Source organism: Amphibalanus amphitrite, unplaced genomic scaffold (assembly GCF_019059575.1).
Source record: "Amphibalanus amphitrite isolate SeventyFive unplaced genomic scaffold, NRLGWU_Aamphi_draft 000788F_arrow, whole genome shotgun sequence".
In the NCBI taxonomy this organism is placed as follows: Eukaryota; Metazoa; Arthropoda; class Thecostraca; order Balanomorpha; family Balanidae; genus Amphibalanus; species Amphibalanus amphitrite.
The window spans coordinates 300,130-325,883 of NW_024882282.1; the positions used below are offsets into that span (position 1 = coordinate 300,130).

A 25,754-nucleotide genomic window follows, 5' to 3' on the forward strand; every position below is an offset into this window, starting at 1 on the left:
TCGCGGCTCTCTTCATCAAGGCAGTGTTTGAGCTCACCACACACATCAGTCGACACTCGACACCTGTAAACCTCCGTATCAATAACAAGGCGACGCGCATTAAAGCTCATAAATAGAAGTTAACACATCACAGTTCACCTTGTAATCACCGGTCGAGTGGTCAAGTGGAATAACCCGCTGCTGGTTCCACAGTTCGATACCGGCTCCAGCGACAGCGACCACCGGCGTGTCACCACTGACGTTACCGGCGCACCGCCATTGACGTCACGGCGGCCACGGCCGCCACCACGGCCGTCCAGGCGGCCTCGTACAGCAGTTTGGGCGAGAACACGGTCCACACGAATATGTGGTGGAGGAAGGCGGCCGAGAGACAGCAGTAGACGAGCAGCACCAGGCCGCGGACAGTGACCAGCGCGTGCAGCACCGCCCGGAAACACCTGCAACGGCGGGGAGCGGATGGTCAGAGGGCGGCGTACGGTAGAAGATTACAGCGGCGCTCACTGCTCATTCAACGAGCTCATTTCTATCTTCCCCGTCTCAACGAGAAAACACGCAGTCACGGCGGAGGCCGGCCAGGTGCCGGTCGAGGTGCGCCGCCACGCTCTCGCGGCGCGCTTCCTGGCCAAGGCGAGGTCACTCCCCGACTCCGATCCGCTCCGAGCCGTCGCCGGCGCGGTCGTTGCCCGGCGTCTCTCGTCGGTCACCGGCTGGCGCGACGTCGGCCAGGCCGTGTGGGCGGCCGCCGGAGTCACGGCTCCGATCGAGCCGGCGCTGACGCGCCGCCCCCCACCCTGGGCCGAGACAGGTGATATCACCTTCTGTCTAGATATCGGCCCCGGCCTTCCGGTGGGTGCGGGCGCGGAGCTGAAGAAGTCAACGGCGGAGACATTCCTGGCGGGTCTGCCCCAGTGCGCCACCTGGGCCTGGACAGACGGCTCCGTCGTGGGTGGCACCAGCAGCGGAGGCGCTGGTGCCCTGATCGTGTATCCCGACGACGAGACGGTGGAGCTACGGAAAGCAGCTGGCAGCCTATGTTCCAGCTTCCGGGCTGAGCTGGTGGCGCTCAGAGAAGCTCTAAGGCACCTACACGAACATCCAGCACACACCGGCGACCCTATCGTGCTCTGTACCGATTCTCAGGCGGCACTCGCGAAGCTCCGCGGGGGTCCATCAGAGCAGGAGTCGCCGATGGGAGCCGAGATCTGGAAGCTGCTGACAGATCTTGCCTCCGGGGGGAGACCGCTCCGCCTGCAGTGGGTCCCGTCGCACTGCGGCATTCCCGGCAATGAGCGCGCTGACGCCCTGGCCGGAGAGGCGTCGGCACTCCCCCAGGAGGAGGCACCAGTCGATGTGCGGACCGTCCACCGTGCGGCGGCGAGGGCGGCCAGCTCGCGGGCCCTAGCTCAGTGGCCTGTGGGCTGGTACCGCTCGCTGATGGCCGGCCACCTCCCGCCGCCGGTGCGAGACTACCCGAGAGAGGTCGCCATCGACATCCACCAGGTGCGAGCGGGTCACTGGTCCGGTTCGGCGGCATATCTGCACCGCATCGGCCGTAGCCCGTCGCCCCAGTGCGAGCAGTGCATGGATCCGCGCTGCCGGGCGAGCTGGTGCCTGGCGTGCGGCGAGGCGCCGGATACGTCTGAGCACCTGCTGCTCCACTGCCCTGCTTTGATGGTGCGGCGTTTCCGGCTCCTGGGTACGCTGCACCCCGCTATCGAGGATACCAGACGGGACGACGTGGTGGCGGCCCTGGTGGGGGCCGCCAGATCCCTCCAGAGCCCAAGAGCTACGGTCCGCCCGGCGGGCCGGGGGGACTGACGACGACGACGACGAGCTCATTTCTATCAAAAGTGTAAGTCAAATTCCTACTTTTGAAAGAGAAATGTCAAATAAGAATGAAAACTGCTACGTTCGACCAGTTCTATCGTACAAAAGGAAGTGCAATTCAGTTAGTCACTTGGAGATGGCATCAATACACCCTGAAGGATTTACCGATACCTATGTTGCAACGGCGCAGTGTCGCCTATGACCCACCCTCCTGTGCGTATCTCCAGGTAACTGGAGGGCGGTGAGCAGACCCAGCACGGTGTCCCCCTCCCGACCTGTCCAGTGTTACTGACCTGTGCTTCTCTCCGTACTGGAGAGCAGTCAGCAGACCCAGCACGGGCCCGGCGTACGTGTGGCTGGCTGTGAGCAGTACGGCCACCGCGCTGTTGTGACCGGTCAGCCCCACGTACCCGGCCGAGATGTCCACACTCGACAGACTGTTGGAGTTGCCCTGGGGAAGGCAGGTCGCGTCAGATTAACGGGACGAGGTCAGAGATGGAGAGTTGACAAGCAAAGGGGCAAGAACATCGAAGGTCCATTGGAGGAGAAAAAAAAAATGTTAGCAAGAGTTCCTAGCGAGCTTCGCGATACGCGGACATTCCGTGCTCTCATACAGACGATGAAACCCATCCACGAGTAACCGAGAGGCAAGAGCGGCTGCGAAGCCACGCCCGCCCACCGGCCCCATACCGCCCGCGCCGGCGGCTTACCATGTAGAAGAAGGCGGCCATGCCGGTCCAGTGGGCGGTCAGCGCGGCCGTCAGTGGCGCCGGCGCCGGCAGCGTGTCCAGCCAGGCGAGCAGCGCGCCGCTCTGCAGCGCGCAGCCGGCCCAAGCGGCCAGGTTGTGCGGCCGCACCAGCAGAGCGCCGAGCAGCAGCCAGGAGCGGCGCAGGCGGGCCACCCGACCGCCGGCGGACGGCCACAGCGCGCCGGACAACACCAGCAGGTAGACGGCCTGGGCGGACCACAGACCGGCCGCGGCCGGCAGCCGGGCCACGCCCAGCAGCCGCTCGTCGGCGAGCCCGCGGAGCAGGAGACACAGCGCGCCGGCCGCCGCCCAGCCGGCCCCGTCCCCGCCGCCACTGACGGACAGCAGGACGGCGAGCGGCAGCAGGCCGGCCGCCCAGACCGCAGCCAGCCACGGCCGGTGACCCTCGGCCGTCAGCCAGTCGCCGATGTCCGGCAGGTGCAGCCACTTGTCGCCCGTCTGGTTCCAGCGTCTGAGCAGGCCGCAGGAGAGCAGCTGGGCGGCGCAGAGCCAGCCGCGGCGGCCGGCGGAGCGGGGAGCGCCCGGCCGCCGGCGCAGCTCGGACCACAGCAGCAGCAGCCACAGCGTGGTGGTGAAGAAGTACCAGGTCTGGTGCTCCTCCTCGATGAAGCTGGTGGCGCCCAGACTGAGCAGGTGGAGGCCGCAGCCGCCGCACAGCAGCCAGTCCAGCGGCGACAGGTGCTGCAACATCAGAGCAGACACAGTCAGTCCGAGAAACGTGAGAACACAATGATTAATTATTTGGCCCTCGTTACAACACCCCAAATCAGGTAAAATAATGGGTCCGACAGAAAAATATCCATCGTAAGTATATACTTTTCTTCTAATGGTGCAAGCGACTTTCTTATGCATGAGCCAGACCTCAGTTTAAAAAGGCTAAAAAGGTTTGATCTGAGCCTCGGTGTCTTTTGATCCGCGGAAATCAACAGTTCAGCCGATAAGTACAGGTAGACGTGCCATGTATGAGTGTTGTATTCCCTTCTAATTGATGTGGTAGCTCACCGGCCATATGTCGCGCAGGCGGTGACGGCGGCTGAGGCGGCCGGCGGCCGAGCAGAGGTGCGCCACCCCCAGGGAGCCGGCGCCGACCAGCAGCAGAGCCGGCGCCGCGCCGTCGGCCGCGCACAGCCGTCCGCCCGGCAGCAGGCCGCACAGCAGCAGCAGCGCCGCCGCACAGCCCAGCACGGCGGCGGACAGGGCGGCCGCCGACACCGGGCCGGGGGCCGCACAGGAGGCCACCAGAGTCTGCCGAGTCGGCGGGGACCGGTCAGCCGACAGCAAACAACTCAACATCCACCCGCGACACAGACCGGTACCTGGACCCATCAAACACCCATCCCGTCTCAGCGCTGGCCGTCCTGACTCACCAGGACCAGCAGCAGGGCGCCCAGCACCATGGCGGCCGGGTCGTGCTGGGCGGTGCCCGCCAGTAGTTTGGCCTGCAGCCGCTGCACGGCGCCACTGGCGGCCGCCGCCGCCCGCTCGGCGGCCTCCTCAGGATCCTGCCCGGGCTCTGAGGACAGCAGCTGCTCCGCTCTGGACAGTATCTCCGCTTCAACGTCTGCCAAAAGAAGTAGACATGTAAACAGATATACGAGACCGAGGAAGTCATCCGGTAGCTTGGAATAAATATTGGAGCATGACGTACTCCAAGTACATCAAATGGACTTGTCCCTCCGTGCCAGCCCACCAGTGGAGGTCAGCTCTTAGGCAGTCACCTGCGCTGGCGGCGGCGTGCGGCAGGTTCCCGCTGAGTCGCAGCAGCTGCCGGCCCGTGTTGATGAGCGCGGCGGCCAGCCGGCGCCGGCCCAGCGGGAGGACGGCGTCCTCCAGCACGCGGCCCACGGACTCGGCCGGCACGGGGACCCCGAGCAGCGCGGCCAGCGTCGGCGCCAGGTCCAGCTGGCGCACCCGGCGGCCCGGCTCCGCCTGCGAGGGAGGCACGGCCGGACGAACGGGCCGGGGGTCAGATGGGTGAATCTCGCCACGTCATATCACGCCACGACAGGTGGGTACAAATCATCACCTCGCGCCCCGGTAACGATCAGCTCAGATAATTGAATTGTTCAAGCTTTCCTTACTGATGGTTAAATCGATCACATTCTTTAACAGGAATTCAGAGAAAAGTTGCAGGATGTATCACGCCGATCCAGACGTTCGTCCTCTAACCCACCTGTCGCTGGCCCGCGTACAGCGGACTGACGAAGTGCAGCGCCACTTGGGTCTCCGGGGCCGACGAGCCTCCGTGGCTGCCGGCCTCACTCATGCCGTGGTCACCGCACACCACCAGCACGGGAGGCGGGCCGCGCTGAGGCAGGGGCGGGGTCCGAGGTCAGCAGGAGGGGTACACCAGCTGTACCGGGGGCGGGCGGGCCGCTCTGGGGGAGGGGCGGGGTTAGAGGTCAGCGGGAGGGGTACAGCAGCAGCGGTACCGGGGACGGGTCGATCTGGGGGACGAGGGACGCTGACAGGGCTGGAAAAACCGACAACCCAGTTCCTCGCATCGATATTAACATACGTGATTGTGCAGTTACCACACCACACAGTCACCAATCACCACCAATCAGTCACCACACAGCAGCCCATCATCTCTAGAATCGTCCCTCACCTTGGCGAACCTGCCGATCCCCCGGTACAGCGTCTCCATGACGTCACTCATCTCGGAGAGCTTCTGGCCAATCAGCGGGCTGTTGGGTCCGGCCAGGTGGCCGATGTGGTCCAGTCCCAGGTAGTGGAGGATCAGCACGTCCCAGTCGTCACGCGCCAGCTCGGCGGACAGGTGACGAGTCACGTTATTATCCACCTGAGACGGGCAGTGGAGTGGCGGGGGATGAGACCGGGGCTCTGGCGAGGGCGACAGTGGCCATAGATGAGATGGGACTGTTGATACTTGGTTGAAGACAAATCAACAACGTTCTAAACAGATTAAGTGTTCTCCATGAACATTGGTCTAACACTGAACGTTGCTCTCGCGTATCGGATGAATGATCTTTGAAAAATAAAATTCTCCAGCGAATTTTTTACTATTCCCCGACGAGTTTTCACGGTACCAGAGACAGATCGGTCGCGACTTGTGGCACAGAAGGAATGGGCGATAGAGGAGCCGGGGCGACAAAAGAACTCAGAATTATCCGGAAACGCATCCGATCTGCCATGAGCAGTTTGAGCACTGATCTGCAATAAGTGCGGAAAATAACTCGTCGAAATGACGTAACTAATGGCCATCGGAAATATTCGGCAACGTTACGAAAAGACCACTGGACGGCCTGGGAATTTCGCTCTCATTGCTCTTATTATAATAAGATTATAATCATTATACATAATTATGTATCAAACAACGGTCAACCGATCACAGAGCTCATAACACTCCAACACTACCTCTGTGTAGTCATTGACGAAGAACGAATGGGTGCCTTCCTGTCGCACGAACGACTCTGGAAACAAGCGGAGCCATGTGTCGTCACCATAGAAGACTAGTCGGCGTCCAGCGGCGTGCAGGCTCTGCACCAGGCTGTCCTGGGACAGTGCGCCACTGTCGTAGTTCCGAAGGACGTCCAGGAACTCGGGCACTGTTCCCGTGGTCAGCGCCTAGCGAAGGTCAGTGCAGTCAACAGGAGCACCATCTGGGGTGGCTACCAGGCCGAGTAATGTGAAAGACAAAATGCAGAGCATGACCACCGACCAGGCTGACATTTTTATTGCACACTCACTTTAACTCTTGGCAGGGTGACAGTTGGTGGTTCAGCCAGTGCCACATAGGATCTCACATGGCCTGCATTCTTCATCTTGTCAAGGAATGCAACCTTGCCATCATCCTGGGTGAAGTCTGCTCGGAGTGCATCAATTATCATCCAAACCAATTTTGGAGAATGTCCTTCCAAAACAACACTGAAAAAGGAAACAGATTTGAATAAGATAAATGATAAAGAAGCACATACAGTCATCAGACATCAGCCTTGATATCAATACTAATGACCATTATTCTGAGTTGAGCATAATTACGGAGCGAGCGGAGTCTTTCCTTTTAACGGAAATTTCTGAGTATGAGCGGCCGGCCGGCCGTGCGGACGCTTTTGCGAGGCTTATATCTCAGCAACCACTTAACCGATTTACACGCGGTAATTTTTGTAGGGTAGCTTCATTCCTTCTACCAAGTATTGGACTATTCCCGATGCATGTGGGTGACCCCTTATGCACGTGCCACGTGCAAAACGAAGAGGTGTCAGTTTTGTAATTGTTGCAATATCTTGGTAACTACTCGGCCGATTGCGCTGAAAGTTGGCATGTAGGTAGGCACCCATTAGGCACTCCATATCCATGTGCCAGAGTTGGGGTGCTGCTGCACATGCGCACGTGCAGGGGTCGTTTCCAGATCTCAAGAACGGCTGGACCGATGGCGCTCAAATTTGGTACACGGTTAGGGAACAGTTAGTAGGGTGCCGTGCACAAGTCAGTTGGGACCCATTTTACACGTGAGCACATGCAGGGTGCCGCTTCCAGATCTCGAGAACGGCTGGGCCGATTGTGCTCAAATTTGGCACATCGCTAGAGACCGGTTAGTAAGGTGCCGTGCACAAGTTAGTTGGAGGTACCCCCTCGAAATTTCGCACGTGCAAGGCCCACCCTCTCGCTCACTCTGTTAGTCACCCCAAAAGGCGTCATACTGGTTTAATTAAGATACACTTACCCCTACCTGTAATAGACACATCACATTTTATCATCACAAACATGCCTAAACAGGTACTCTTGCTACTTACTAGGCAACACGCTTACAATAACTAAGTTCATTTCCAATTTGGTTCAAGTTTCAGACCTTAAAAACATTTAGGATTTGGTATATAGGAGGGGGGGGGGGGGCATAATGGGCATAAACATCACACACCCTCTTACCCACCTTTCATTATAGTTGTTGCTTCCACTGTATATGCTTCTTGGAGTTGGAAAATATCCAATCATGAAAATAAAACATCCTATCATGTACGAAAATGCAGAAAATGTCGGATTTATCAAAAGACTTCCCATTACCTCATTTCTAATGATAAACAGCCCCTTCAGCCTCCCTCTGCTCATAAGCTCAGCTCATAATGCAAGAAAAGAATGACAACTTCACTCCACGGTATAAGGGAACTCGAACTACTTCACTCGAAAAGACTCAGTTTCAGTTTCGACCTAACTCTTTTCACTGTTCTCACTTCACTCAATATACCCTGTCACTTCACTCTCCCAACTTCACATCAACACTTGCAAGCATGTCTATGTCTGTTCAGAAACTAAGATGAACGAAATGAAACGATGTGAGCAAAATAAAATGGCTTGCTTGTTGACACGTTGCCAGGCAATTATTTCTAAAATGAAGTCATACCTACAGCGAACAGCAAAAAGAATACATTATATGCACCACCTGCGCAGCTTTTGTGAACGATTTGAAATCGATTGCCACTATTAAAATAAAATGTATTTGTGATCATGAGATAACTGTAATATATTTCAGATTGGAATATGTTTCATATCCAGATTTTGAGAAAATTAGATGGCAGCTTTGAAAAATCATTTACAGCCGAAAAATTGCACGTTTGAGGCAGAAGGTGCCTTTGAAAGTTGCATTATAGAGTTCAGTGGTAAATTGATATCGATTAAGTACAGCTTTTTTACTTTTACATCGTGATATTTATAGATAATGTGAAGTTTAAGTCTTAAGTTTGCAAATTACCTATGTATTACGTGTTTTGAAACTAAAATAGTAATTCCTTCGTTTCAGATTGATCCAAGTTACGTCATTTTTCCAGTTCATTTTTTTGCAGCAATTTAAGGATGATGCGTGGTTTCCGGTCCGCCATGTTACTTGTTCTTTCTTTTCATGTGCTTGGCACATATGGCGCTCGGTTGTCAGCGTATTGTAGATATTTAGTCGGAATTCGGCGTTATTATTGAAGAGAGTGTCATAATAACGCTGTCGAAATGGTCTCTCGATACTTTCAGAGACCGGAAAATGTCCGGAAAAGAGCGTTAGGTACGTATTCACTGCCAGTCTGCAGTGCTTTCGACCTCATCATCCACATCAACATAAGTTTTGCGGCATTTCCATATATTATTCGTCTTAAGGATGCTATGCATAGGTTGCTGTATCAATATTGTAAAAATGGTTCGAATAAAAATATTTTGCTTTTTGCTAATTTTGCTTGGTTGTTAATCACTGGTTTGGGCGATTCAGCGACTGGGAATTTCGGTAAAAGTATACATTGAGTCCGAGTGACTGTAAAAAGATAAAGTTTTGGTAAATGTCAAGTTTAAGTCCTAAGAAGATTTCATTGATAAATTTTTCATATTTTTACATTATTTGACATCCTGAATCCAAAAATGATACTCATATGTCTTGCAAATAAAAGAAAAAAACATAATCAAACCTGACCTAACCTTACCTACTTACCTATAACCTACCAGCCTACAACCTACAAACCTACCCTAACCTAACCTAACCTACAAACCTACCTACCTACAACCTAAAACCTACAAACCTACAACCTAACCTAACCTAAAACCTAAAATTTTTGCTGTTTCATATTCGTATCAACAGCGTCACAATTGTAGTTAGGACCTAAACTTGACATATACCAAAGTTTTCATATTCTTACATTATTTGACATCCTGAATCCAAAAATGATACTTATATCTCCTGGAAATAAAAGAAAAAAACATAATCAAACCTGACCTAACCTTACCTATTTACCTACAACCTCAGTTGGGGAAACTACGAGGAGCCAAACAAAATTGGATTAGCCAATCAACGGCTGGAGTGGGCGGGGCGATGACCATATATGGTCATAAAATCAGGAGACCAGAGTATTTGAGTTACCTAGTACCTACCTAGCTTTGAGTTACCTTACCTACCTAGTACCTACCCAGCTAGCTTCTTTAGGGCTGTTCATTGTTTTTTTATTACTTGAATGGAAAAGGTTACATATTGCATTTGATCTGGGGGAGTTGTACACTTCTCACAGCATGGTCATTTTCCTCTGGCATCTGCTTAAGTCTCTTTCAAGATATACCATTTCCTTACCCCATAAACATCCCCAAGACCTGCATGTCTTGAAGATGCTGCTTATTGCTGAAGGAATATTCAATGTAATATTCACATTTAAGGCAAAGTTTGAGCCCCACCAAAGGTCATTGACTTCAACTGACCTGCAATCTGGACATGACCCAATTATACAAAATTTACAAAATCATAAATTTATTGTTGCTCCAATACATAGGTGCAAAAAATGCCCAATGAAGTTGTACTGTGCCACATACATACATTTAAAGGTAGTGTGCCACCTTCCAATGATTTCCCATTTTATTTTTCCTAGGATAAGAAGCTTCTGTTTTTACCTAATATCGCAAAAAAATAAAAAATGGGCCTAAAATAGTGCTTTTTTCGCTTAAAAGTTTATCGGTTTTTCGATATGTATAACAACTGTAGTGGGCTGGCCTGCAAACAGGCGTCGGCAACAATCGCGAATGCGGCGCACATGTGACAATAAGCAAAGGTCATTATAGAGTTACGACGTACGGGAATGAGTTATCAGCTGTCTAATCGTAGACAACACTATGTCAAATTTAAACTGTAAGCCTGTATTGGTATTGTTTCTTTAATTTGGCTGTGGAACATTAATTTATGGTTTGAAATATTACTTTTTGTAAAATAATTGATATGAAACAGCTGTCTCTTAACCCGCGAGTTGCTGGGGGGGGGGGCGTTAAACGCCCCCACTTTTTTCGCCGGGCCATAGCATAAAAACGGCGCGCCGCAGGCGCGCCAAATTTTAGGTACCTGTAGGAAATTGATTGAAGTATATTGTGACAAAGTTTCAAAAAAATCGGTCGGAAAAGTTTTGAGATATCGAGGTTTTAGTGACGTCATGTTTTCTGAGTTTTCGACCAAAAACGGCATATGTTCAAAAAATCATATAAAATCACAGAATAGACATACAGACATGCCGTAAACGCCATTAGACTGCCAATACCATGATCAATCAAATGGCTATCTTCGATTATTGATTATCGTTCCGCATTTTCCAAAATCTTGAATTGAATCTTGGCAATTTTTCGTGACTACTTCACGACCATGATACATGAATTTCTTAAATTGAACTTTTTGAGTCAAACACGTACACATATGATAAAATGAATGTCACCATCGTGTTCTACGCCCCAAATTACCTATAAAACATGTGTCACAGGCTGCGAATATCAGTTTTGATTTTCGGGCATATGTGCCTACCCGGTTGACCTGACCTTGACCCTGACCTATGCTTGACTGACCCCTATACGGAGCTGACACTCTTGTAGGCCTTATAAGATGGATTGTGCACCGTTTTGACAGAGTTTATGGCGAGAGGCGCCCATTGTGAAGTCCTGAAGTCCATGCTACTGAAAGCCCGATTTCAGGTGTTTGACCTGACCTTGACCCGACCTGTGACCTCAAAATTCAACTTTAAAGTACTCATCTGAAGCGTCTCGTCGCGCTCTTTCGTTTGCCGCCTCGTGCGTTTCGCTGCGCCTATTGGTTCTCGAGTTATCGGCTGGGGGCGTTTAACGCCCCCCCCCCCCCCAGCAAACGGTGGGTGGCGAAATACCCCAGCAACTGCCGGGTTAAGTTATGACCCCATCTCACCACATGAAAGTGACAGAAATGACAATGATCAGCTGACGCATTTTTCTTGGCCGAAATCAGAGCGCGCGGCCCGACGCATCACCACCGCACCACAAAGTATGAGCAGAAGCCGCGCCCAAAGCCAGGGCCCCGGTAACGTGAGGTAGCCGAGTCGGGGCAGCGTGCGCTGACCCAAGCCGGGGCCGCGGCTTTGGGCGCGGTCTACCGCATCCCCGGGCAGCCCCGGGCTATCACATGACACCGGGAGGACGCGCGGCCCCGGCTTGGGTCAGCGCACGCTGCCCCGACCCGGCTACCTCACGTTACCGGGGCCCTGGCTTTGGGCGCGGTCTACCGCACCACTTAACAGGCGTGTTCGAAACCGCAGGAGATGATGATGAACGGGTTTATCGAAACTTGATGGCACACTACCTTTAATCAGCTTTTTGTTCTGATGTCACGAGAGAAAAGGGTTCAGAACTCAGAGGTCACCAGACATTGGGGGCAAATGTGATTAAAAATCAATGGTTGCTTGGTCTTAAATTAATTGAAACCTTAATCCGCGCCCTGCTGGGGGGGGGGGGGGGTGTTTGAACACCCCCTTGTGGTTTTTCACGAATATCTCAAAAACGGCGGCGCGGAGCCGTTTTTGTTACACCTTATCATACATCAATTTTACACATGTTGTTAAAATTTCAGATCAAGGTCATTCAAGGTCAGGGCTCCAGGTCACTTAAAGGGACTATCCCACCTTCTAAAATGTTGTTAAAACCAGTTAAATTGTGCCCGACTTTATAGATTGGATGACCAGGAACACGGTTCTGGCATTTATTTTTCGTTAGACATCTTAGGCTTCCCATATTCCAAACACAAACTTTCAAATATGTGACGTCACAGCCCAAAAATACCTCCTTCCCCAGGCCACATTACTGTCATAAAGCTGATTCTTTTTACTCTGTAGGCACCACAACAAAGTTCAGACCAAGTTTTAAGCGATTTTTCAACGAACAAACCCATTTAAATCAGAATGACTAAACGAAGTGACGTCACACTAACGGTCGCTCCATGTTGAAGATAGGGCCTTGTACAAGGCCCATTTTCAAATGAAGGGAACGAATTTCCTCAACACCAAGAGGCCGCGGGGGTTGCAACCTAGATAGATAGTGGTTTCTGAACCTCGCCGCAAACTTGGCTATCTCAACTCAAACCCCATGTTAAAGGTGGGATAGTCCCTTTAAAGTGACCTCACCGTATAAAAAGTTTCAATGTCTGTCATAGATACACCGAGTGACCGATCGCTTTGAAACTTTCAGCGATTGCTAAGAGCAATAGCATGTACAAAATGTATATCTCAGAATTTTGATTTCGATGACCTAAGGTCAGGTCGTCAATTTTACGACCTCCCCATTATAAGTCAATGGGGGAAAATTGAAATGCGCCTCTTTTGGACGAAAGACATTGTAAACACTCCCAAACACTGAATTACAAGTGGTTTAGACACACTGAACATGAAAATGGTGTCCGTGACCCCTGTTTATGCACTGAGGTCATCTTAGGTCACGAATGGTATCTTAACAGTTTTTCGCAAATAACTTTTGATAGAGGTATGCTAGAGCGATGAAAACGCCTTAGATGTGTTCAGCTCGACGATACGGATCGACTGATATGCAACATGACCCTTTCCGGTCATGTCATGACCTTGACCTGAGGTCAAATTTTCAAGTTGACCTTTCAAGGTCAAGTTATAGTTCATTCGATGCGTCTTGACGAGAGGAGCACGATGCCGGTAAAAGTAATCTCGTACAAGGCTTGGGTCAAAAGTTATTGCAGAAAAGCCGTTTCCGAAAAAATCGGCTATTTTTGCAGTTTTTACCCCCTGCAGGCAAAACCGTTGACGTTAGGCCAAATCCGAGAGAATTATTCAAAAAAAGCGTTAATAGGGCTATCGAATGCGCTTTTCCGCGGCGCTGTAGCTCTATTGGTTCCCGAGTTATGCGTTGGCTTCTTGGACATTGTCGACATTCGACCTGGAAATCGGCGAAATTTTGCCTTCAATGACCTCTGGTGACCTGACCTTTGACCTGACCAAAAAATTGACCGAAGTGATTTCGTCATTATTTTTGACGCTTTTTCGAACGCCTCCTTCCGCGTATCGCTACGTGGTCCAGGAGCCGAGTTAGAAGGGGGGGGGGGGGTGTTCAAACACCCCCCCCCCCCACAGACACACACCAGGGCGTGGAAATCCAGCAGCCGTATTCACGTCGACTTCGTAAGTCGATTTTCTTTCGTAAGTACAATTTGGTATTCACGTCGACACTTCGTAAGTTTTTATCGATACGGCCCCAGGACCACCAGCCGGTCGCGGGTTAATGAGGACACTGAAAATTGTGCGGCCATCAGCTAAATCTGAGCAAGTTGTTGTACAAGAGCATAAACTTGTATGCAAAAATATTTGATAAATAATATACCACTTGCTTAGGTTAACCCGCGCCCTAGTGGCGGTCTCGGCCAACTTCGCCCTAGTGAGGGGGGTCATATGTTACCACCCACCTCTAACTCAAAAACTAAGAGGGCTAGAAAGACGCGGTAAAAAGCAGTCGATAGCTCTCAATACGTACGTTTGAAAGTATTTCGGTCGTTTTTCACCTTAGAACATTATTGGCGTCACCAGAGGTCATCAAAGGTCAAAATTTGCCAATTGTCATTATATTTTTCAGAAAACATGCCGCTATCTCAGGAACTATGGTAGCTAGAAAAACGCATGGAGAGGCAATCGATAGCTTTTGAACTCTTCTTTTGAAAAGATCATTATCAATATTGTCCTCAGGTCAACGGTTTAGCCTCCAGAGGGCAAAAACTCCAAAAATAGCTGTTTTTACGAAAAGTGTTTTTCGACAATAACTTTCGACTACAAAAAGCCACGACATTTCTATTGCCAGAATCGTGTTCCCCTCACCGAGACGCGTCGAATGAAGTATAATTTGACCTTGAAAGGTCAACTTAAAAATTTGACCTCAGGTCAAGGTCATGACCTGACCGGAAAAGGTCATGTTGCATATCAGTCGATGCGTCTCAACAAGACAAACACAATGAGACCATCCCCAGCGTTATATCTCTTTCCAATCGCGAGTTATTGGCAAAAAACTGTTTGTAGCCTCAAATGACCTCGGATGACCTTTATAGAGGCTATCAGCAAAAATGACACCTTGTTCATCACGAGTGGACTAAATCATTGTGATTCTGAAATATTTGGACTGTTCCTATGCGTACACACGGATCTAGAGTCATTCTCATTTTTCTCCATTGACTTGTAATGGAAAGGTCATGCCACTGACCTGACCTTAGGTCACGGATATAAAAAATCCGAGATATACAAATTGTAGGCTCCCATAACAGCATGCAATCCACCAAGTTTAAAACCTTTCTGACAAACACTGCAGGCTGGACATGATTGCAAACTTTTTTAAGGCTTGGTCAGTTAACTTGACCTGGTGACCTGACCTGACATGACCTGGGGTCAAAAATTTCACACATTGTCCAAAATTGATGTACCAAAAGCTACCCCAAGCGGCGCGGCGCTACGCGCCGCGGTTTTTTATTCACACGCGAAAAACGCGACAGGGTGGTAACATATGCCCCCCCCCCCCACTGGGGCGAAGGTTAAAGTGACCATCCCACCTTAACATTTGTTTTGAGTTGAGATAGCCAAATTGGTGGTCATGGCCTGCAAATACCGGTTTGGGCACTCACAACATCGAAAAATGTTTTAATTCGGAGATATGGAATTTCAAACTTGCAGTTTTCGGATTCTAAGGGGCTAATGCATTGGGATGCCCCCCTTAGAATTTGTGACGTCAGCACTCAGCGGTGATCTAACGATTTTAAAACCTTATACTAACATAGTTTTATATGGTACAACTTTTCTTTGAGCATGATTGTAATCAATAAAAATGGTAAAATTGACCTTATGCTCATAATATCAGATAAATTAATTGAAAAAAGGTCCAGAATATATTTTCGAACTTGGTTCTTCTTCGGTGGAATCAAAAAAAAAAATTTTTTTGATTCCACCGAAGAAGAACCAAGTTCGAAAATATATTCTGGACCTTTTTTCAATTAATTTATCTGATATTATGAGCATAAGGTCAATTTTACCATTCTTATACTAACATATTTGTGAAGCAGTGGTGGTATATGCTATTTGCGCGCAACATCTGCCGCAAACGCCGCACTTCCAAAATGAAGTCACTAGAAACAGCGGAGATCCCAAAGAAGTAAACAAAAGTAAAAGTCTAATATCTTGAAAACCGGTGAATATTTTTCGGTGAAATTTGGTTACGGAGCGAGCGAAGCGAGCGGAGTCTCATACTGAATTAAGGGAAAATCCTGAGTATGAGCGGCCGGCCGGCCGGCCGGCCGTGGGGACGCTCTTCAAAAGCTAATATCTTAAGAACGGGACATCCGATTGACAAGCGGTCTTCTTTACTGAATGTCACTTGGACGTAAAAGTTCTGTGGTGTGATGGCCACCATGCGTTCTTGCCAACCACCGCACGTGGCGCGTGGTAAAGTTGGACATTTTTTAAGAACCCCCAAAATTGCAACCGCAATAACGGCACAACGGCTGGGCCGATTGAATTGAAACTCGGTACACAGTTAGGTCTCCATCAGATAATTCATCTGCATGTGCTAAGGTTGGGGTGCTGCTGCACGTGCGCACGTGCAGGGGTCGTTTCCAGATCTCGAGAACGGCTGGACCGATGGCGCTCAAATTTGGTACACGGTTAGGGACCAGTTAGAAGGGTGCCGTGCACAAGTCAGTTGGGACCCATTTTGCACGTGCGCACGTGCAGGGTGCCGCTTCCAGATCTCGAGAACGGCTGGGCCGATTGTGCTCAAATTTGGCACATCGCTAGAGACCGGTTAGTAGGGTGCCGTGCACAAGTCAGTTGGAGGTACCCCCTCGAAATTTCGCACGTGCAAGGCCCACCCTCTCGCTCGCTCCGTTAGTCGCCCCATAAGGCGTTATACTGGTAGATATTCGTTTTTGCTCTTTCTGAACCGAGCGACATCACTTTCATGCCAATTCATTAACATTTTAGAAGGTGGGAGCTGGGAGGGTCCCTTTAACCCTCGCCGGCACAGACCATTTTGAGTCCTTCGACGGCACAAGGGGGGGGGGGGGGTACGACCCCCCTCGCGTTTGGCCCCTGATGGAGCTAGAGCTTCGCGGAAAAAAACGAGCGTGTTGCCTGTCACGAGAGGAAGCCAATGATACCCAATTTTAAGGTCTTAGGTCTTCGGTTGACCCTCCAGGTCAGGTCAATGACCCAAAAATCGGGAATATCGGGACATGTTAGAAAGTCGTAAAGCGTGGCTGCTAAAGGGTTTTCCGGGGTGTTGATCACGAATATAGTGTTAGTTTTTATCACAGATGATGTCGTTAAGCGTTTAGACCAGGTCGGGTCAGGTCAGGTCAGGTCAACCGGTAGGGGTCGTGACGGATATTCGTAATACGTGTCAACCGCCTCTGGCAGCTTCGTAACATGTTACGAAGGCACCAAAACTACTTCGAAAATGTTCAAATGGCTACTTAATTCGAATTCAGCTTCAAAAACTAGCCTAGAAACATGTAAAACTCGAAAAAATGAACCGAGGTCACTAAAGGTCAATGACCTGACCTGACCTTCAGGTGACCTTGACAGTGACACCCACCCTAATGCATGGGAGCAACATCATATCCCATGTTTGAACGCTGAAAACCACGAGAAGACTGCAAACGCGCGGCTAATGCGAGCCGACATACGCCGAATCGCGATTTCGGCCAAACGTGGTCACGGAAAAGAGGTCTTAGGTCAAAGGTCATTGGGGTCAGGGTCATGAAATTTTCAAGGTAGGTGTAAAATTGATGAATGCGAGGGTACTGAAAGTTTCGTCGCGATCGGCCGCTTTTTACGCGAGTTATTCGCGAAAAACCTTAGGGGGGCATCAACCCCCCCCCCCCCTGTGCCGGCGAGAGTTAACCCTCGCCCGCACATGGGGGGGGGGGGGTGGTTGCCACCCCCCCAGGTAGTCTTTCTGCTCTGCACTCAACATTTTTAGAGCTAGAAGGCTGATTTTTCGTATAGCTGCTCCTCTATCCTTTCTTGATGTCCACTGAAAATTTCAAGTTTCTGTGATTTTTTGTTTCGGAGATATGACCTTGTTTTTCAGGTCATGTCATGACCCAAATGGCCAATTCTCAACATCTTGCGCTTGCCATGGGCCTTGTGAGCTTTTGACACCCTGATTTCGGCCTTTTTTGCCAGTCTTACCTCCCACCTATCATGGAACATGTTGTTCGACGATGTACAGGGGTCAAGGTCAGGGTCAAGGTCAACCTAGGTCATCTAAGATAATTGCGTTTTAGGCAAGCTGAATTTACTTTTTGTGAAGTTTTTTGACTGCATTTTTGGTAACAGCTTCTCAGATCATGATTTCATGTAATATGGACCCAAAAACAATCGGTGCACACATCAGTATACACACAGACACACACAGACATACAAACACATATAATTGACCTTGACCTAACTTGACCTGAAATGACCTCAGCAGCAAAATTATGGTTGGGTAGTGTGACAAAGAGGTTCTAGCTAGCTTGGCACCAGAAAACAGCATCGTCATCGGTATTTGATAAGCAGCGCACTTGATATCCAACGGTGACCCAAAACAGCAATATTTTTTAGTTTGACCTGACCTGGAAGGTCAATGAGTGACCTGAGAAGGTAAAACTGGGTATCATTGGATTCGTCTCTTCCCAAAGAATCTTTTTGGTCTTTACCGCTAAGCTCTATCTCCAACAGGAACGAAATGGCGCGGGGGGGGGGTGGCAACCACCCCCCCCCCATGTGCGTTCTAGGATGGGAAGATGGCATGTGCGGGCGAGGGTTAAAGGGATTGTCTGAATATTGCTTAGTAAAACAAAATGGCCAGGCTTTTTTGGCCAGTTATTTTTAACCTTCGCCCGTAAAGGGGGGGGGGGTCGAACGGACTCCCCTGGGATTTTCACAAATAAGTAGCGTAAAAAGCGGCCGACTGCGACGAAGCTTTCAGTGCCCTCGCGTTATTCAATTTTACGCCTACCCTGAAAATTTCATGACCCTGACCTAAATGACCTTTGACCTGCGACCTACTTTTCCAGACCGGCAGACCATGTTTTGCCGGAATCGCGATTCGGCGCATGTCGGGTCGCATTAGCCACGCGTTTGCAGTCTTTTCGTACTTTCAAGCGTTCAAACATATGATGTTGGTCCCATGTATTAGGGTGGATGTCAAGGTCGCCCAATTGAGGTCCAGGTGATGTGTAACAGATGGCGATTTGAAGCCAATATGCTGACAGCTGACAAGTTTAGATTGTATTAGGGTAAGGGTATTGAGGGTGACATGGTCGTGCAGTTCTTCTTTGTTGGGATGGGCGAACATTTGCCAAGTGGCAAGTGCTATGAAAATTCGCAAAAAAAAAAATGCTGACGAACAATATGTAGAATCGTGAATGGAAATGTGCAGAAAGGCTTTACTGCAATGGACAAAGATCTGTGAAGATGGATAGATGTGCGGCGATGATTTTGGCCTGCAATTACGATGGGATGTGATACAAATAAACGCGCATGAAGACATGCAGGGGCCAATTTTTGTAGGTTCAGCAAAGCTGAAGTGCGAGATGAAGTTTAATGCGGTTACTAGGACAAACTTCTAACCAAGCAGCCGGCCCTATATGATCTTAAGATCGTCTAAAGATGTACCCAGTGTCAATGATTGTGTGTTTTTGGCAAATTGTCCCGCAATAAATTGGCTAACCATTTTCCCAACGTATGGGCATATGTCAGCTGCTCCAACTCTGGCTACTTAGAACCTGGCTGCTTTGCTGATCTCCCTTTCTCACTCTGTGTTTGTTGTTTTCAGAGTTGCTCGAGGTGGGGAAGAAGGACCGCGCTCTCGATGTCTTGTACGAGTTCATCCGGCGCGGCCGGCACCGGCAGCACAACTTCTCCGAGAAGGAGCTCGAGCCCATCATGTTCATGTACCTGGACCTCTGTGTGGAGCTCAAGAAGTCTCACAATGCCAAGGAGGGCCTGTTCCAGTACAGGAACTTCTGCCAGAATGTGAGCACTGTCATGCTAAGAGTACTAGTTCAGTGATTAGGGTTCAATGCTTGCATAATCAAGGGAACCTGCTGTAACCATATGGATCTAGTTTTTTTTTTGTCATTATTGCATTGTTTTATTTTTTGCTCTCATGATGACATGTGTTTCAAGTGGTGATATAGGTTGTTTATTTATTATATAGGTTTGATAGGCATCAGATACGTTTATAAACATTGTTACATCAATCAACGTTTAATGGCAGAGTGTTACAAAAATTCACCCGTCTCACGTCGTGCCTTTGTGCGCAGGTGAACGTGGCCTCGCTGGAGACGGTGGTGCGCGGGTACCTGCGCAAGGCAGAGCTGAAGACGGAGGCGGCCCGCAAGGAGTCGCAGGAAGCTGTGGAAGAGGTGGACGACCTGGAGAACCTGGTCAGCCCCGAGCAGCTGCTGCTCAGGTCAGTGGTTCCCTGACCCCACTGCTCTCGCTCCCCTGGCCCCGAGCAGCTGCTGCTCAGGTCAGTGGTTCCCTGACCCCACTGCTCTCGCTCCCCTGGCCCCGAGCAGCTGCTGCTCAGGTCAGTGGTTCCCTGACCCCACTGCTCTCGCTCCCCTGGCCCCGAGCAGCTGCTGCTCAGGTCAGTCGTGTCCCTGACCTCACCTCACCCTAGTCTGGTCCGGAGCAGCTGCTGCTCAGGGTTGTGTCACTCAGTCATTGGGTCGCGCTGACGCGTGCCGTTACTATTCTGCTGTTGTGACTGGCCAGTGATTTGTGACACACCAGCTGCAGCGGTGACCATTCAGTAAAGAATTCGTTGTGACCGGCCACTAGATGGACCCACATTGACCGGTCAGTGACAAATCCGCTGTGACCGTTCGATGACCCCCCGTCCTGCCGTCGACTTTGCAGCGCGGTGAGCGGCGAGGACAAACAGGACCGTTCGGACCGCACCATCCTGACGCCCTGGGTCAAGTTCCTCTGGGAGTCGTACCGCCAGTGTCTGGAGCTGCTCAAGACCAACTCGCGCGTCGAGTCGCTCTACCACGACACGGCGCGTCAGGTGACCGACGGGACGGGAGGACACGCCCGAGATTTGGAGCCCCGCGTGTGACGCTTTTGTCATCATCTCGAATTTGTACGGCAGCTGTTATTCATAGTCAAGATATTTGTTAGTTAGCAAACTTACCTTTTTTGGCTTCGTCATGATTTCAAAGCTTTCCTTTAACGAGTTCTTTGGCTTTTTGAATGATTTGCAGCATATATTGTACAAAGCATTGGGGTCAATTCAATATCCAGATGCATATGCTACTGGACACTGGTGCATCAATTAATTTTGGTTGGAATCCTGATTGAGCGTCATTAATCGCTGCCTCTCATTTATCGGCGCGTGGTGGCTGTTTTCAGGCGTTCCGCTTCTGCGTGAAGTACCAGCGTAAGACCGAGTTCCGCAAGCTCTGCGAGATCCTGCGCAAGCACCTGGACCAGCTGAAGCTGCACTCGTCGTCCAACACCATCAGCCTCAACAATGTGGAGACGCACGCCAAGAACATGGAGACCTGGCTGGCCCAGCTGGACAACGCCATCACCCTGGAGCTCTGGCAGGTGGGTCGCTTGATCGACTGGTGGGCCTTGGTGCCTCGATCGGCTGATGGCCAGGACGTGGGTCGCTGGTGGTGCCGGTCTGATAACGGGACGTCCGAGTGGCTCCCTGGTACCGCAGTGGACCTTCGGATGGACGGACGGCAGTGCCGGCCGATGGGCGAGGGTTGCGGTCACTGGACGGTGCTGTGCTCTGTTCTGCAGTATTGCTTGCTATAGTGACCGTGCAGTCGTGCTGACGATCAGCTGTGCTGTTCCGTTGACAGGAGGGCTATCGTGCCATTTACGAGCTACACAGCCTCATGGCGCGCTCCAAGACCAAGCCTAAGACCCAAATGATGGCTGGCTACTACAGTAAGCTGTCACTTGTCTTTGCCAAGGCCGGCAACCTCCTTTTCCACGCCGCCTCCCTCATCAAGTTGTTTCAGCTCTCCAAGGATCTGAAGAAGAACCTGTCTCCCGAGGAGATCAGAAAGTAAGTGTTTGGTCTTTGCTGGTTGCGTGTTGATAAAGTTCTTACATTACAATTTCCCCTTCCACATTATATCGTCTGTTTGCTTTCCTCGTTGACTGACGGCCGTGCGCCTGGTGCCGCCGTCAGGATGGCCTCTCGCGTGCTGCTGGCCGTGCTGTCGGTGCCGCTGACGCCGGCCCACCTCGAGTACGACCGGTTCGTCGAGACCGAGAAGAACGTGATCGAGAAGACCGAGCGGCTGGCCAGCCTGTTCCGCATGCCCAAGGCGCCCACCCGCGAGTCGCTCATCAAGGAACTGGTGAGCGATCACAGCTGAATCGCAGCTGACCGTATTTGTGCGTGGGCTGACATTGGACTAATAAACTGTTGGATTGAGTGTGATCATCAACCGGCTTTATCGAATAATCCTGAGTTACAGTTACCATCGGTTCAATGTATGTATTATAGCGCGTTTACCTTGTTACTGACCGGTCGGGTGTGCCCGTGTCGCGCAGAGTCGGCACAGCGTGCTGCAGTTTGTGGGCCCGGAGCTGCTGCAGCTCTACCAGAACATGGAGGTGACGTTCGACCCGCTGCACGCCTGCCACAAGATCAAGGCGGTGACGGACGCGCTGGCGGCCGACCCGGCCCAGGAGACGCTGGCGTGGTACATTGAGCCGCTGCACAAGGTGGCCCAGCTGCGGCTTATCAAACAGGTGAGCGGGACGCGCGGCTGCCTGACAGGACCGTGGTGGCCGGTATGGAAACGGGAAATGGTAAATGTGGAGGGAAGGAATCCGATATTAATGTATGTAATTGCTCACCTGTACTATTCTGACAGGTGACTGATGAATATATTCCTGTTGTGACGCTCATCAACCTGCATTGCCGCCGCTCATGCTCTCCACTTTTTCTAAACAATCCACGATTTGTGAACACTCAAAAGTTTCGTCTCCGACTAATACCCTTGCGTCCTGTTTTTGTGTTACAGGTGGCGCAGGTGTACCAGACGATCGAGTTTGGCCGGCTGGTGCAGCTCTGCCCGTTCACCTCCGAGTTCCAGCTGGAGCGTATTATCGTCGACGCCGTCCGACGCAACGAGATGCAGATCAGCGTGGACCACCGGGCGCGCGCCGTCCACTTCGGCACCGACCTGGGCGAGTTTCAGCGCGAGGACCAGCTCGAGGGGCCCGTGCTGCAGCAGATGCCCAGCGAGCAGATCCGCACCCAGCTGATCGCCATGTGCTCGACGCTGCACCGCGCCCGCCTGGCCGTCGACCCCGACTACAAGAAGACGGAGCGCGCCGAGCTGCGCGCGCTCATCCACCGCAGCTACCACATGTCCAAGAAGAAGGAGCACGACAGGATCCTGGCGCGCCAGACCTACATCGAGGAGCACAAGGAGCGCATGGAGACCATCACCAACGAGCGCGAGGAGGAGGAGCGCCAGCGCCAGGAGGAGCTCGAGCGCCAGCAGATGATCGAGGAGCAGCGCCGCCTCGAGCGTGAGGCCACCGAACGCGAGAAGAAACGCCGCGAGGACGAGATCAAGATGATCAACGCGCGCCAGCTCAAGAACAAGATCCAGCAGATCAGCCAGACGAGCGTCGGCCAGAAGGTGATCAGCAAGTATAACGAGGAGGAGCTGCTCAAGATGGACGCCGACGAGATCATGGCGCGCCAGATGGAGGAGCTGGAGAAGGAGCGACGCGAGCAGGCGCAGAAGCTGACCAACCAGTGGCGCCGGCTGGACCACATCGAGCGCGCCAAGCGTCTGGAGGAGATCCCGCTGGTGCAGGAGCGCTACAAGCAGCAGAAGGTGGAGAGCCGCGCCGCCTGGGAGGAGCAGCAAAAGGAGCTGGTCGCCAAGGCCATCGAGGAGCACAACCAGGCCATCAAGCACAAGGCCCGCTTGGCGCGCATGGACGCTGACAAGAACACGTTCGTCAACAAACTGAAGTCGGCCAGGAAGAGTGACTTCCAGGCCAAGCTGGAGGAGTTCCAGAAGAAGCTGGCCAAGGTGCGTGCCGAGCGCCTGGAACAGCGCAAGGAGCAGCGGAAGCAGGAGCGTCGCCAGCGCTGGCTGACGGAGCGCCAGGAGGAGGAGCAGCGGCGCCGCGACGAGGAGGCCAAGCGGCAGCGCGAGGAGGCCGAGCGGCTCCAGGCCGAGAAGGAGGCTGCCGAGGCCGAGGAGATGCGTAAGCGCAAGGAGCAGCTGGATGCGGCGTTCGCGCGCCAGCAGGCCAAGGAGCGCGAGATTGAGGAAAAGCGTCTTCAGCGCATGGCGGCCGAGCAGCCGCCGGCGCGCGGCGGCGGCTGGCGCGAGCGCGAGTCTGCGCGCGAAGACAGCTGGCGCCCGCAGCGCCGCGACGACGGCGACGAGAGCGGCTGGCGTCGCGACGGGCCGCCCAGAAGGGACGACGGGCCGCCCAGGAGAGACGACGGGCCGCCCAGGAGAGACGACGGGCCTCCGAGGAGGGGCGACGGGCCGCCGCCGCCGCGCAGGGATGACGGCTGGCGGCGCGATGACGGGCCGCGCAGAGACGACGGGCCGCGCAGGGATGACGGACCACCACGTCGCGATGGAGGGTGGAGACGCGACGACGGACCTCGCCGCGACGACGGGCCCCGTCGGGATGACGGGCCTCCGCCGCGCCGGGATGACGGTGGCTGGAGGAGGGACGACGGGCCCCCGCGCCGTGACGATGGAGGCTGGCGCCGTGACGAGGGACCCCGCCGTGACGACGGACCGCCTCGCCGTGATGACGGATGGCGTCGGGACGACGGGCCGCCTCGCAGAGACGACGGCGGCTGGAGAAGGGATGACGGTCCGCGGCGCGACGACGGACCTCCGCGCAGAGACGACGGCGGCTGGCGGCGAGATGACGGACCTCGCCGAGATGACGGGCCACGCCGGGACGCCGGGTGGGGCCGCGACCCCGCACCCCGCCGGGACGACGGGCCGCCGCGCAGGGACGATGGAGGCTGGCGCCGCGATGACGGACCGCCGCCCCGCCGTGACGACGGCGGCTGGAGGCGCGACGACGGACCGCGTAGGGATGACGGCCCCCGCAGGGACGACGGGCCGCGCCGTGAGGGCGGCGCCTGGAGACGCGACGACGGCCCGCCGCGTCGTGATGATCCGCCGCGCCGCGAGGAGGGTGGTGCCTGGCGCCGGGACGGCGCACCGCGCCGCGACGAGCCGCCACGTCGGGACGATCCGCCACCGCGCGGCGACGAGTCGGCGTGGCGCCGCCCTGCGGAGAAGTCGACCCCGGCGCCGCCGCCGGCCCAGAACGCGTGGCGCCGCCGCGAGGAGCAGCGCGAGCCACCGCGCAAGGAGGCGCCGCCGCCGGCACCGGCGGCCGCCCCGCAGCCGGACCCGGACGAAGAGGAGGGCTGGACCAAGGCGACCAAGGCCCGCCGCTGAGGAGCCGAGGCCCGCCGCTGAGATGTCCGGCTTTTGAGTGGGCAGAGCCGCGCTGCAGCCCGAACCGTAGTTACTCCCCCCCCCCCCGGAAACCCAATATATATCACCGTTTGTAGCATGGGCGTGGTGTAAGCTTTCGCTGGGTCAATCGGCCCCCCTGTTATCAGTCTTACTTAGTAATTCCCGTCGGCGTTGACTAATTTGTGTTGGCGACGCGACTGAGCGCCGGTGGCCTCAGTAAGGCGTTTTCAGGCTTCGTATGCGCTTGGTCCTGGATTCCTTTGGTGCTGCTTACGTCTCAGCTAAATAAACTCCGAAAGAAAATTACCAGCAGTTTCAGTGACACAAATGAGGTCTTGAGGTAACCCGAGGTTCGAACCCCAGAATGATAAGTTACTTGTGAATGCGGCCACAGACTGGCAATCGGGTGCGGTAAACTAAACTGCACTCGTAGTTACAGTTGCACCGGCAGACCCCAAGGACAGGGTGTGTGTGTGAGGGGAGATACCTGTGTCTTGTTTTGGAGTTTGCGAGAACAAACGATCACATTGAACGTTTTGGATGGCTTGGTCCCGAAATTTCGTCCGGTTCAAGGCTATGTAAACTGAGGGGTGTTCACGGGCACCGCACACTGCTGCGTGCGCTGTGTGCGGTGCGTCCAGCAGGCGTGGGGGTAGGGGATGGGTAGGCGGTTCTGACGTCACGGCTGCGTGCGGTGGACGGTCCGCTGTGGCCAGTCCCGACCGGCCACAGCGATCGCTGTGTGCGGTGACGGAAGGCTGACGTAGGGACGCAGTGGGCGGAGCTTGGAGGCTGTGTGCGGTCCGACCGCACACGGGGCCCGTGAACAGCCCTCTGGTCCGGCCCCACAGACGAGGCCATTATTTGATGCATTTTGCTGTTCTTCATAACAG

At 53.0% G+C, this 25,754-nt stretch overlaps 2 protein-coding genes across 3 annotated transcripts; one reads left to right on the forward strand and one right to left on the reverse strand.

Annotated features, from left to right (window-relative positions):
• Positions 1–7: 7 nt before the first annotated feature.
• LOC122366162 (GPI ethanolamine phosphate transferase 2-like) lies at positions 8–7,800 on the reverse strand. 2 transcript variants are annotated; one of them, XM_043338075.1, is made up of 11 exons: positions 7,492–7,800; positions 6,308–6,485; positions 5,976–6,185; positions 5,206–5,400; positions 4,771–4,905; positions 4,316–4,526; positions 3,965–4,158; positions 3,600–3,842; positions 2,538–3,278; positions 2,121–2,278; positions 8–437 (listed from the first exon to the last, which is right to left on the reverse strand). In XM_043338075.1, exons 1-11 carry the CDS (start codon positions 7,665–7,667, stop codon positions 242–244), a joined length of 2,637 nt encoding a protein of 878 aa, XP_043194010.1. In that variant the 5' UTR covers positions 7,668–7,800; the 3' UTR covers positions 8–241. The 2 variants fall into 2 exon arrangements, with proteins under 2 accessions (XP_043194010.1, XP_043194009.1); XM_043338074.1 differs by lacking the exon at positions 5,976–6,185 and having other exon boundaries at positions 7,492–7,779.
• Positions 7,801–8,437: 637 nt separating this feature from the next.
• Positions 8,438–25,164, forward strand: LOC122366163 (eukaryotic translation initiation factor 3 subunit A-like). Its single transcript, XM_043338076.1, has 9 exons — positions 8,438–8,607; positions 19,176–19,375; positions 19,666–19,814; positions 20,267–20,417; positions 20,762–20,959; positions 21,223–21,431; positions 21,558–21,729; positions 21,926–22,126; positions 22,402–25,164. Exons 1-9 carry the CDS (start codon positions 8,556–8,558, stop codon positions 24,838–24,840), a joined length of 3,771 nt encoding a protein of 1,256 aa, XP_043194011.1. The 5' UTR covers positions 8,438–8,555; the 3' UTR covers positions 24,841–25,164.
• The last annotated feature ends 590 nt before the right edge of the window (positions 25,165–25,754 follow it).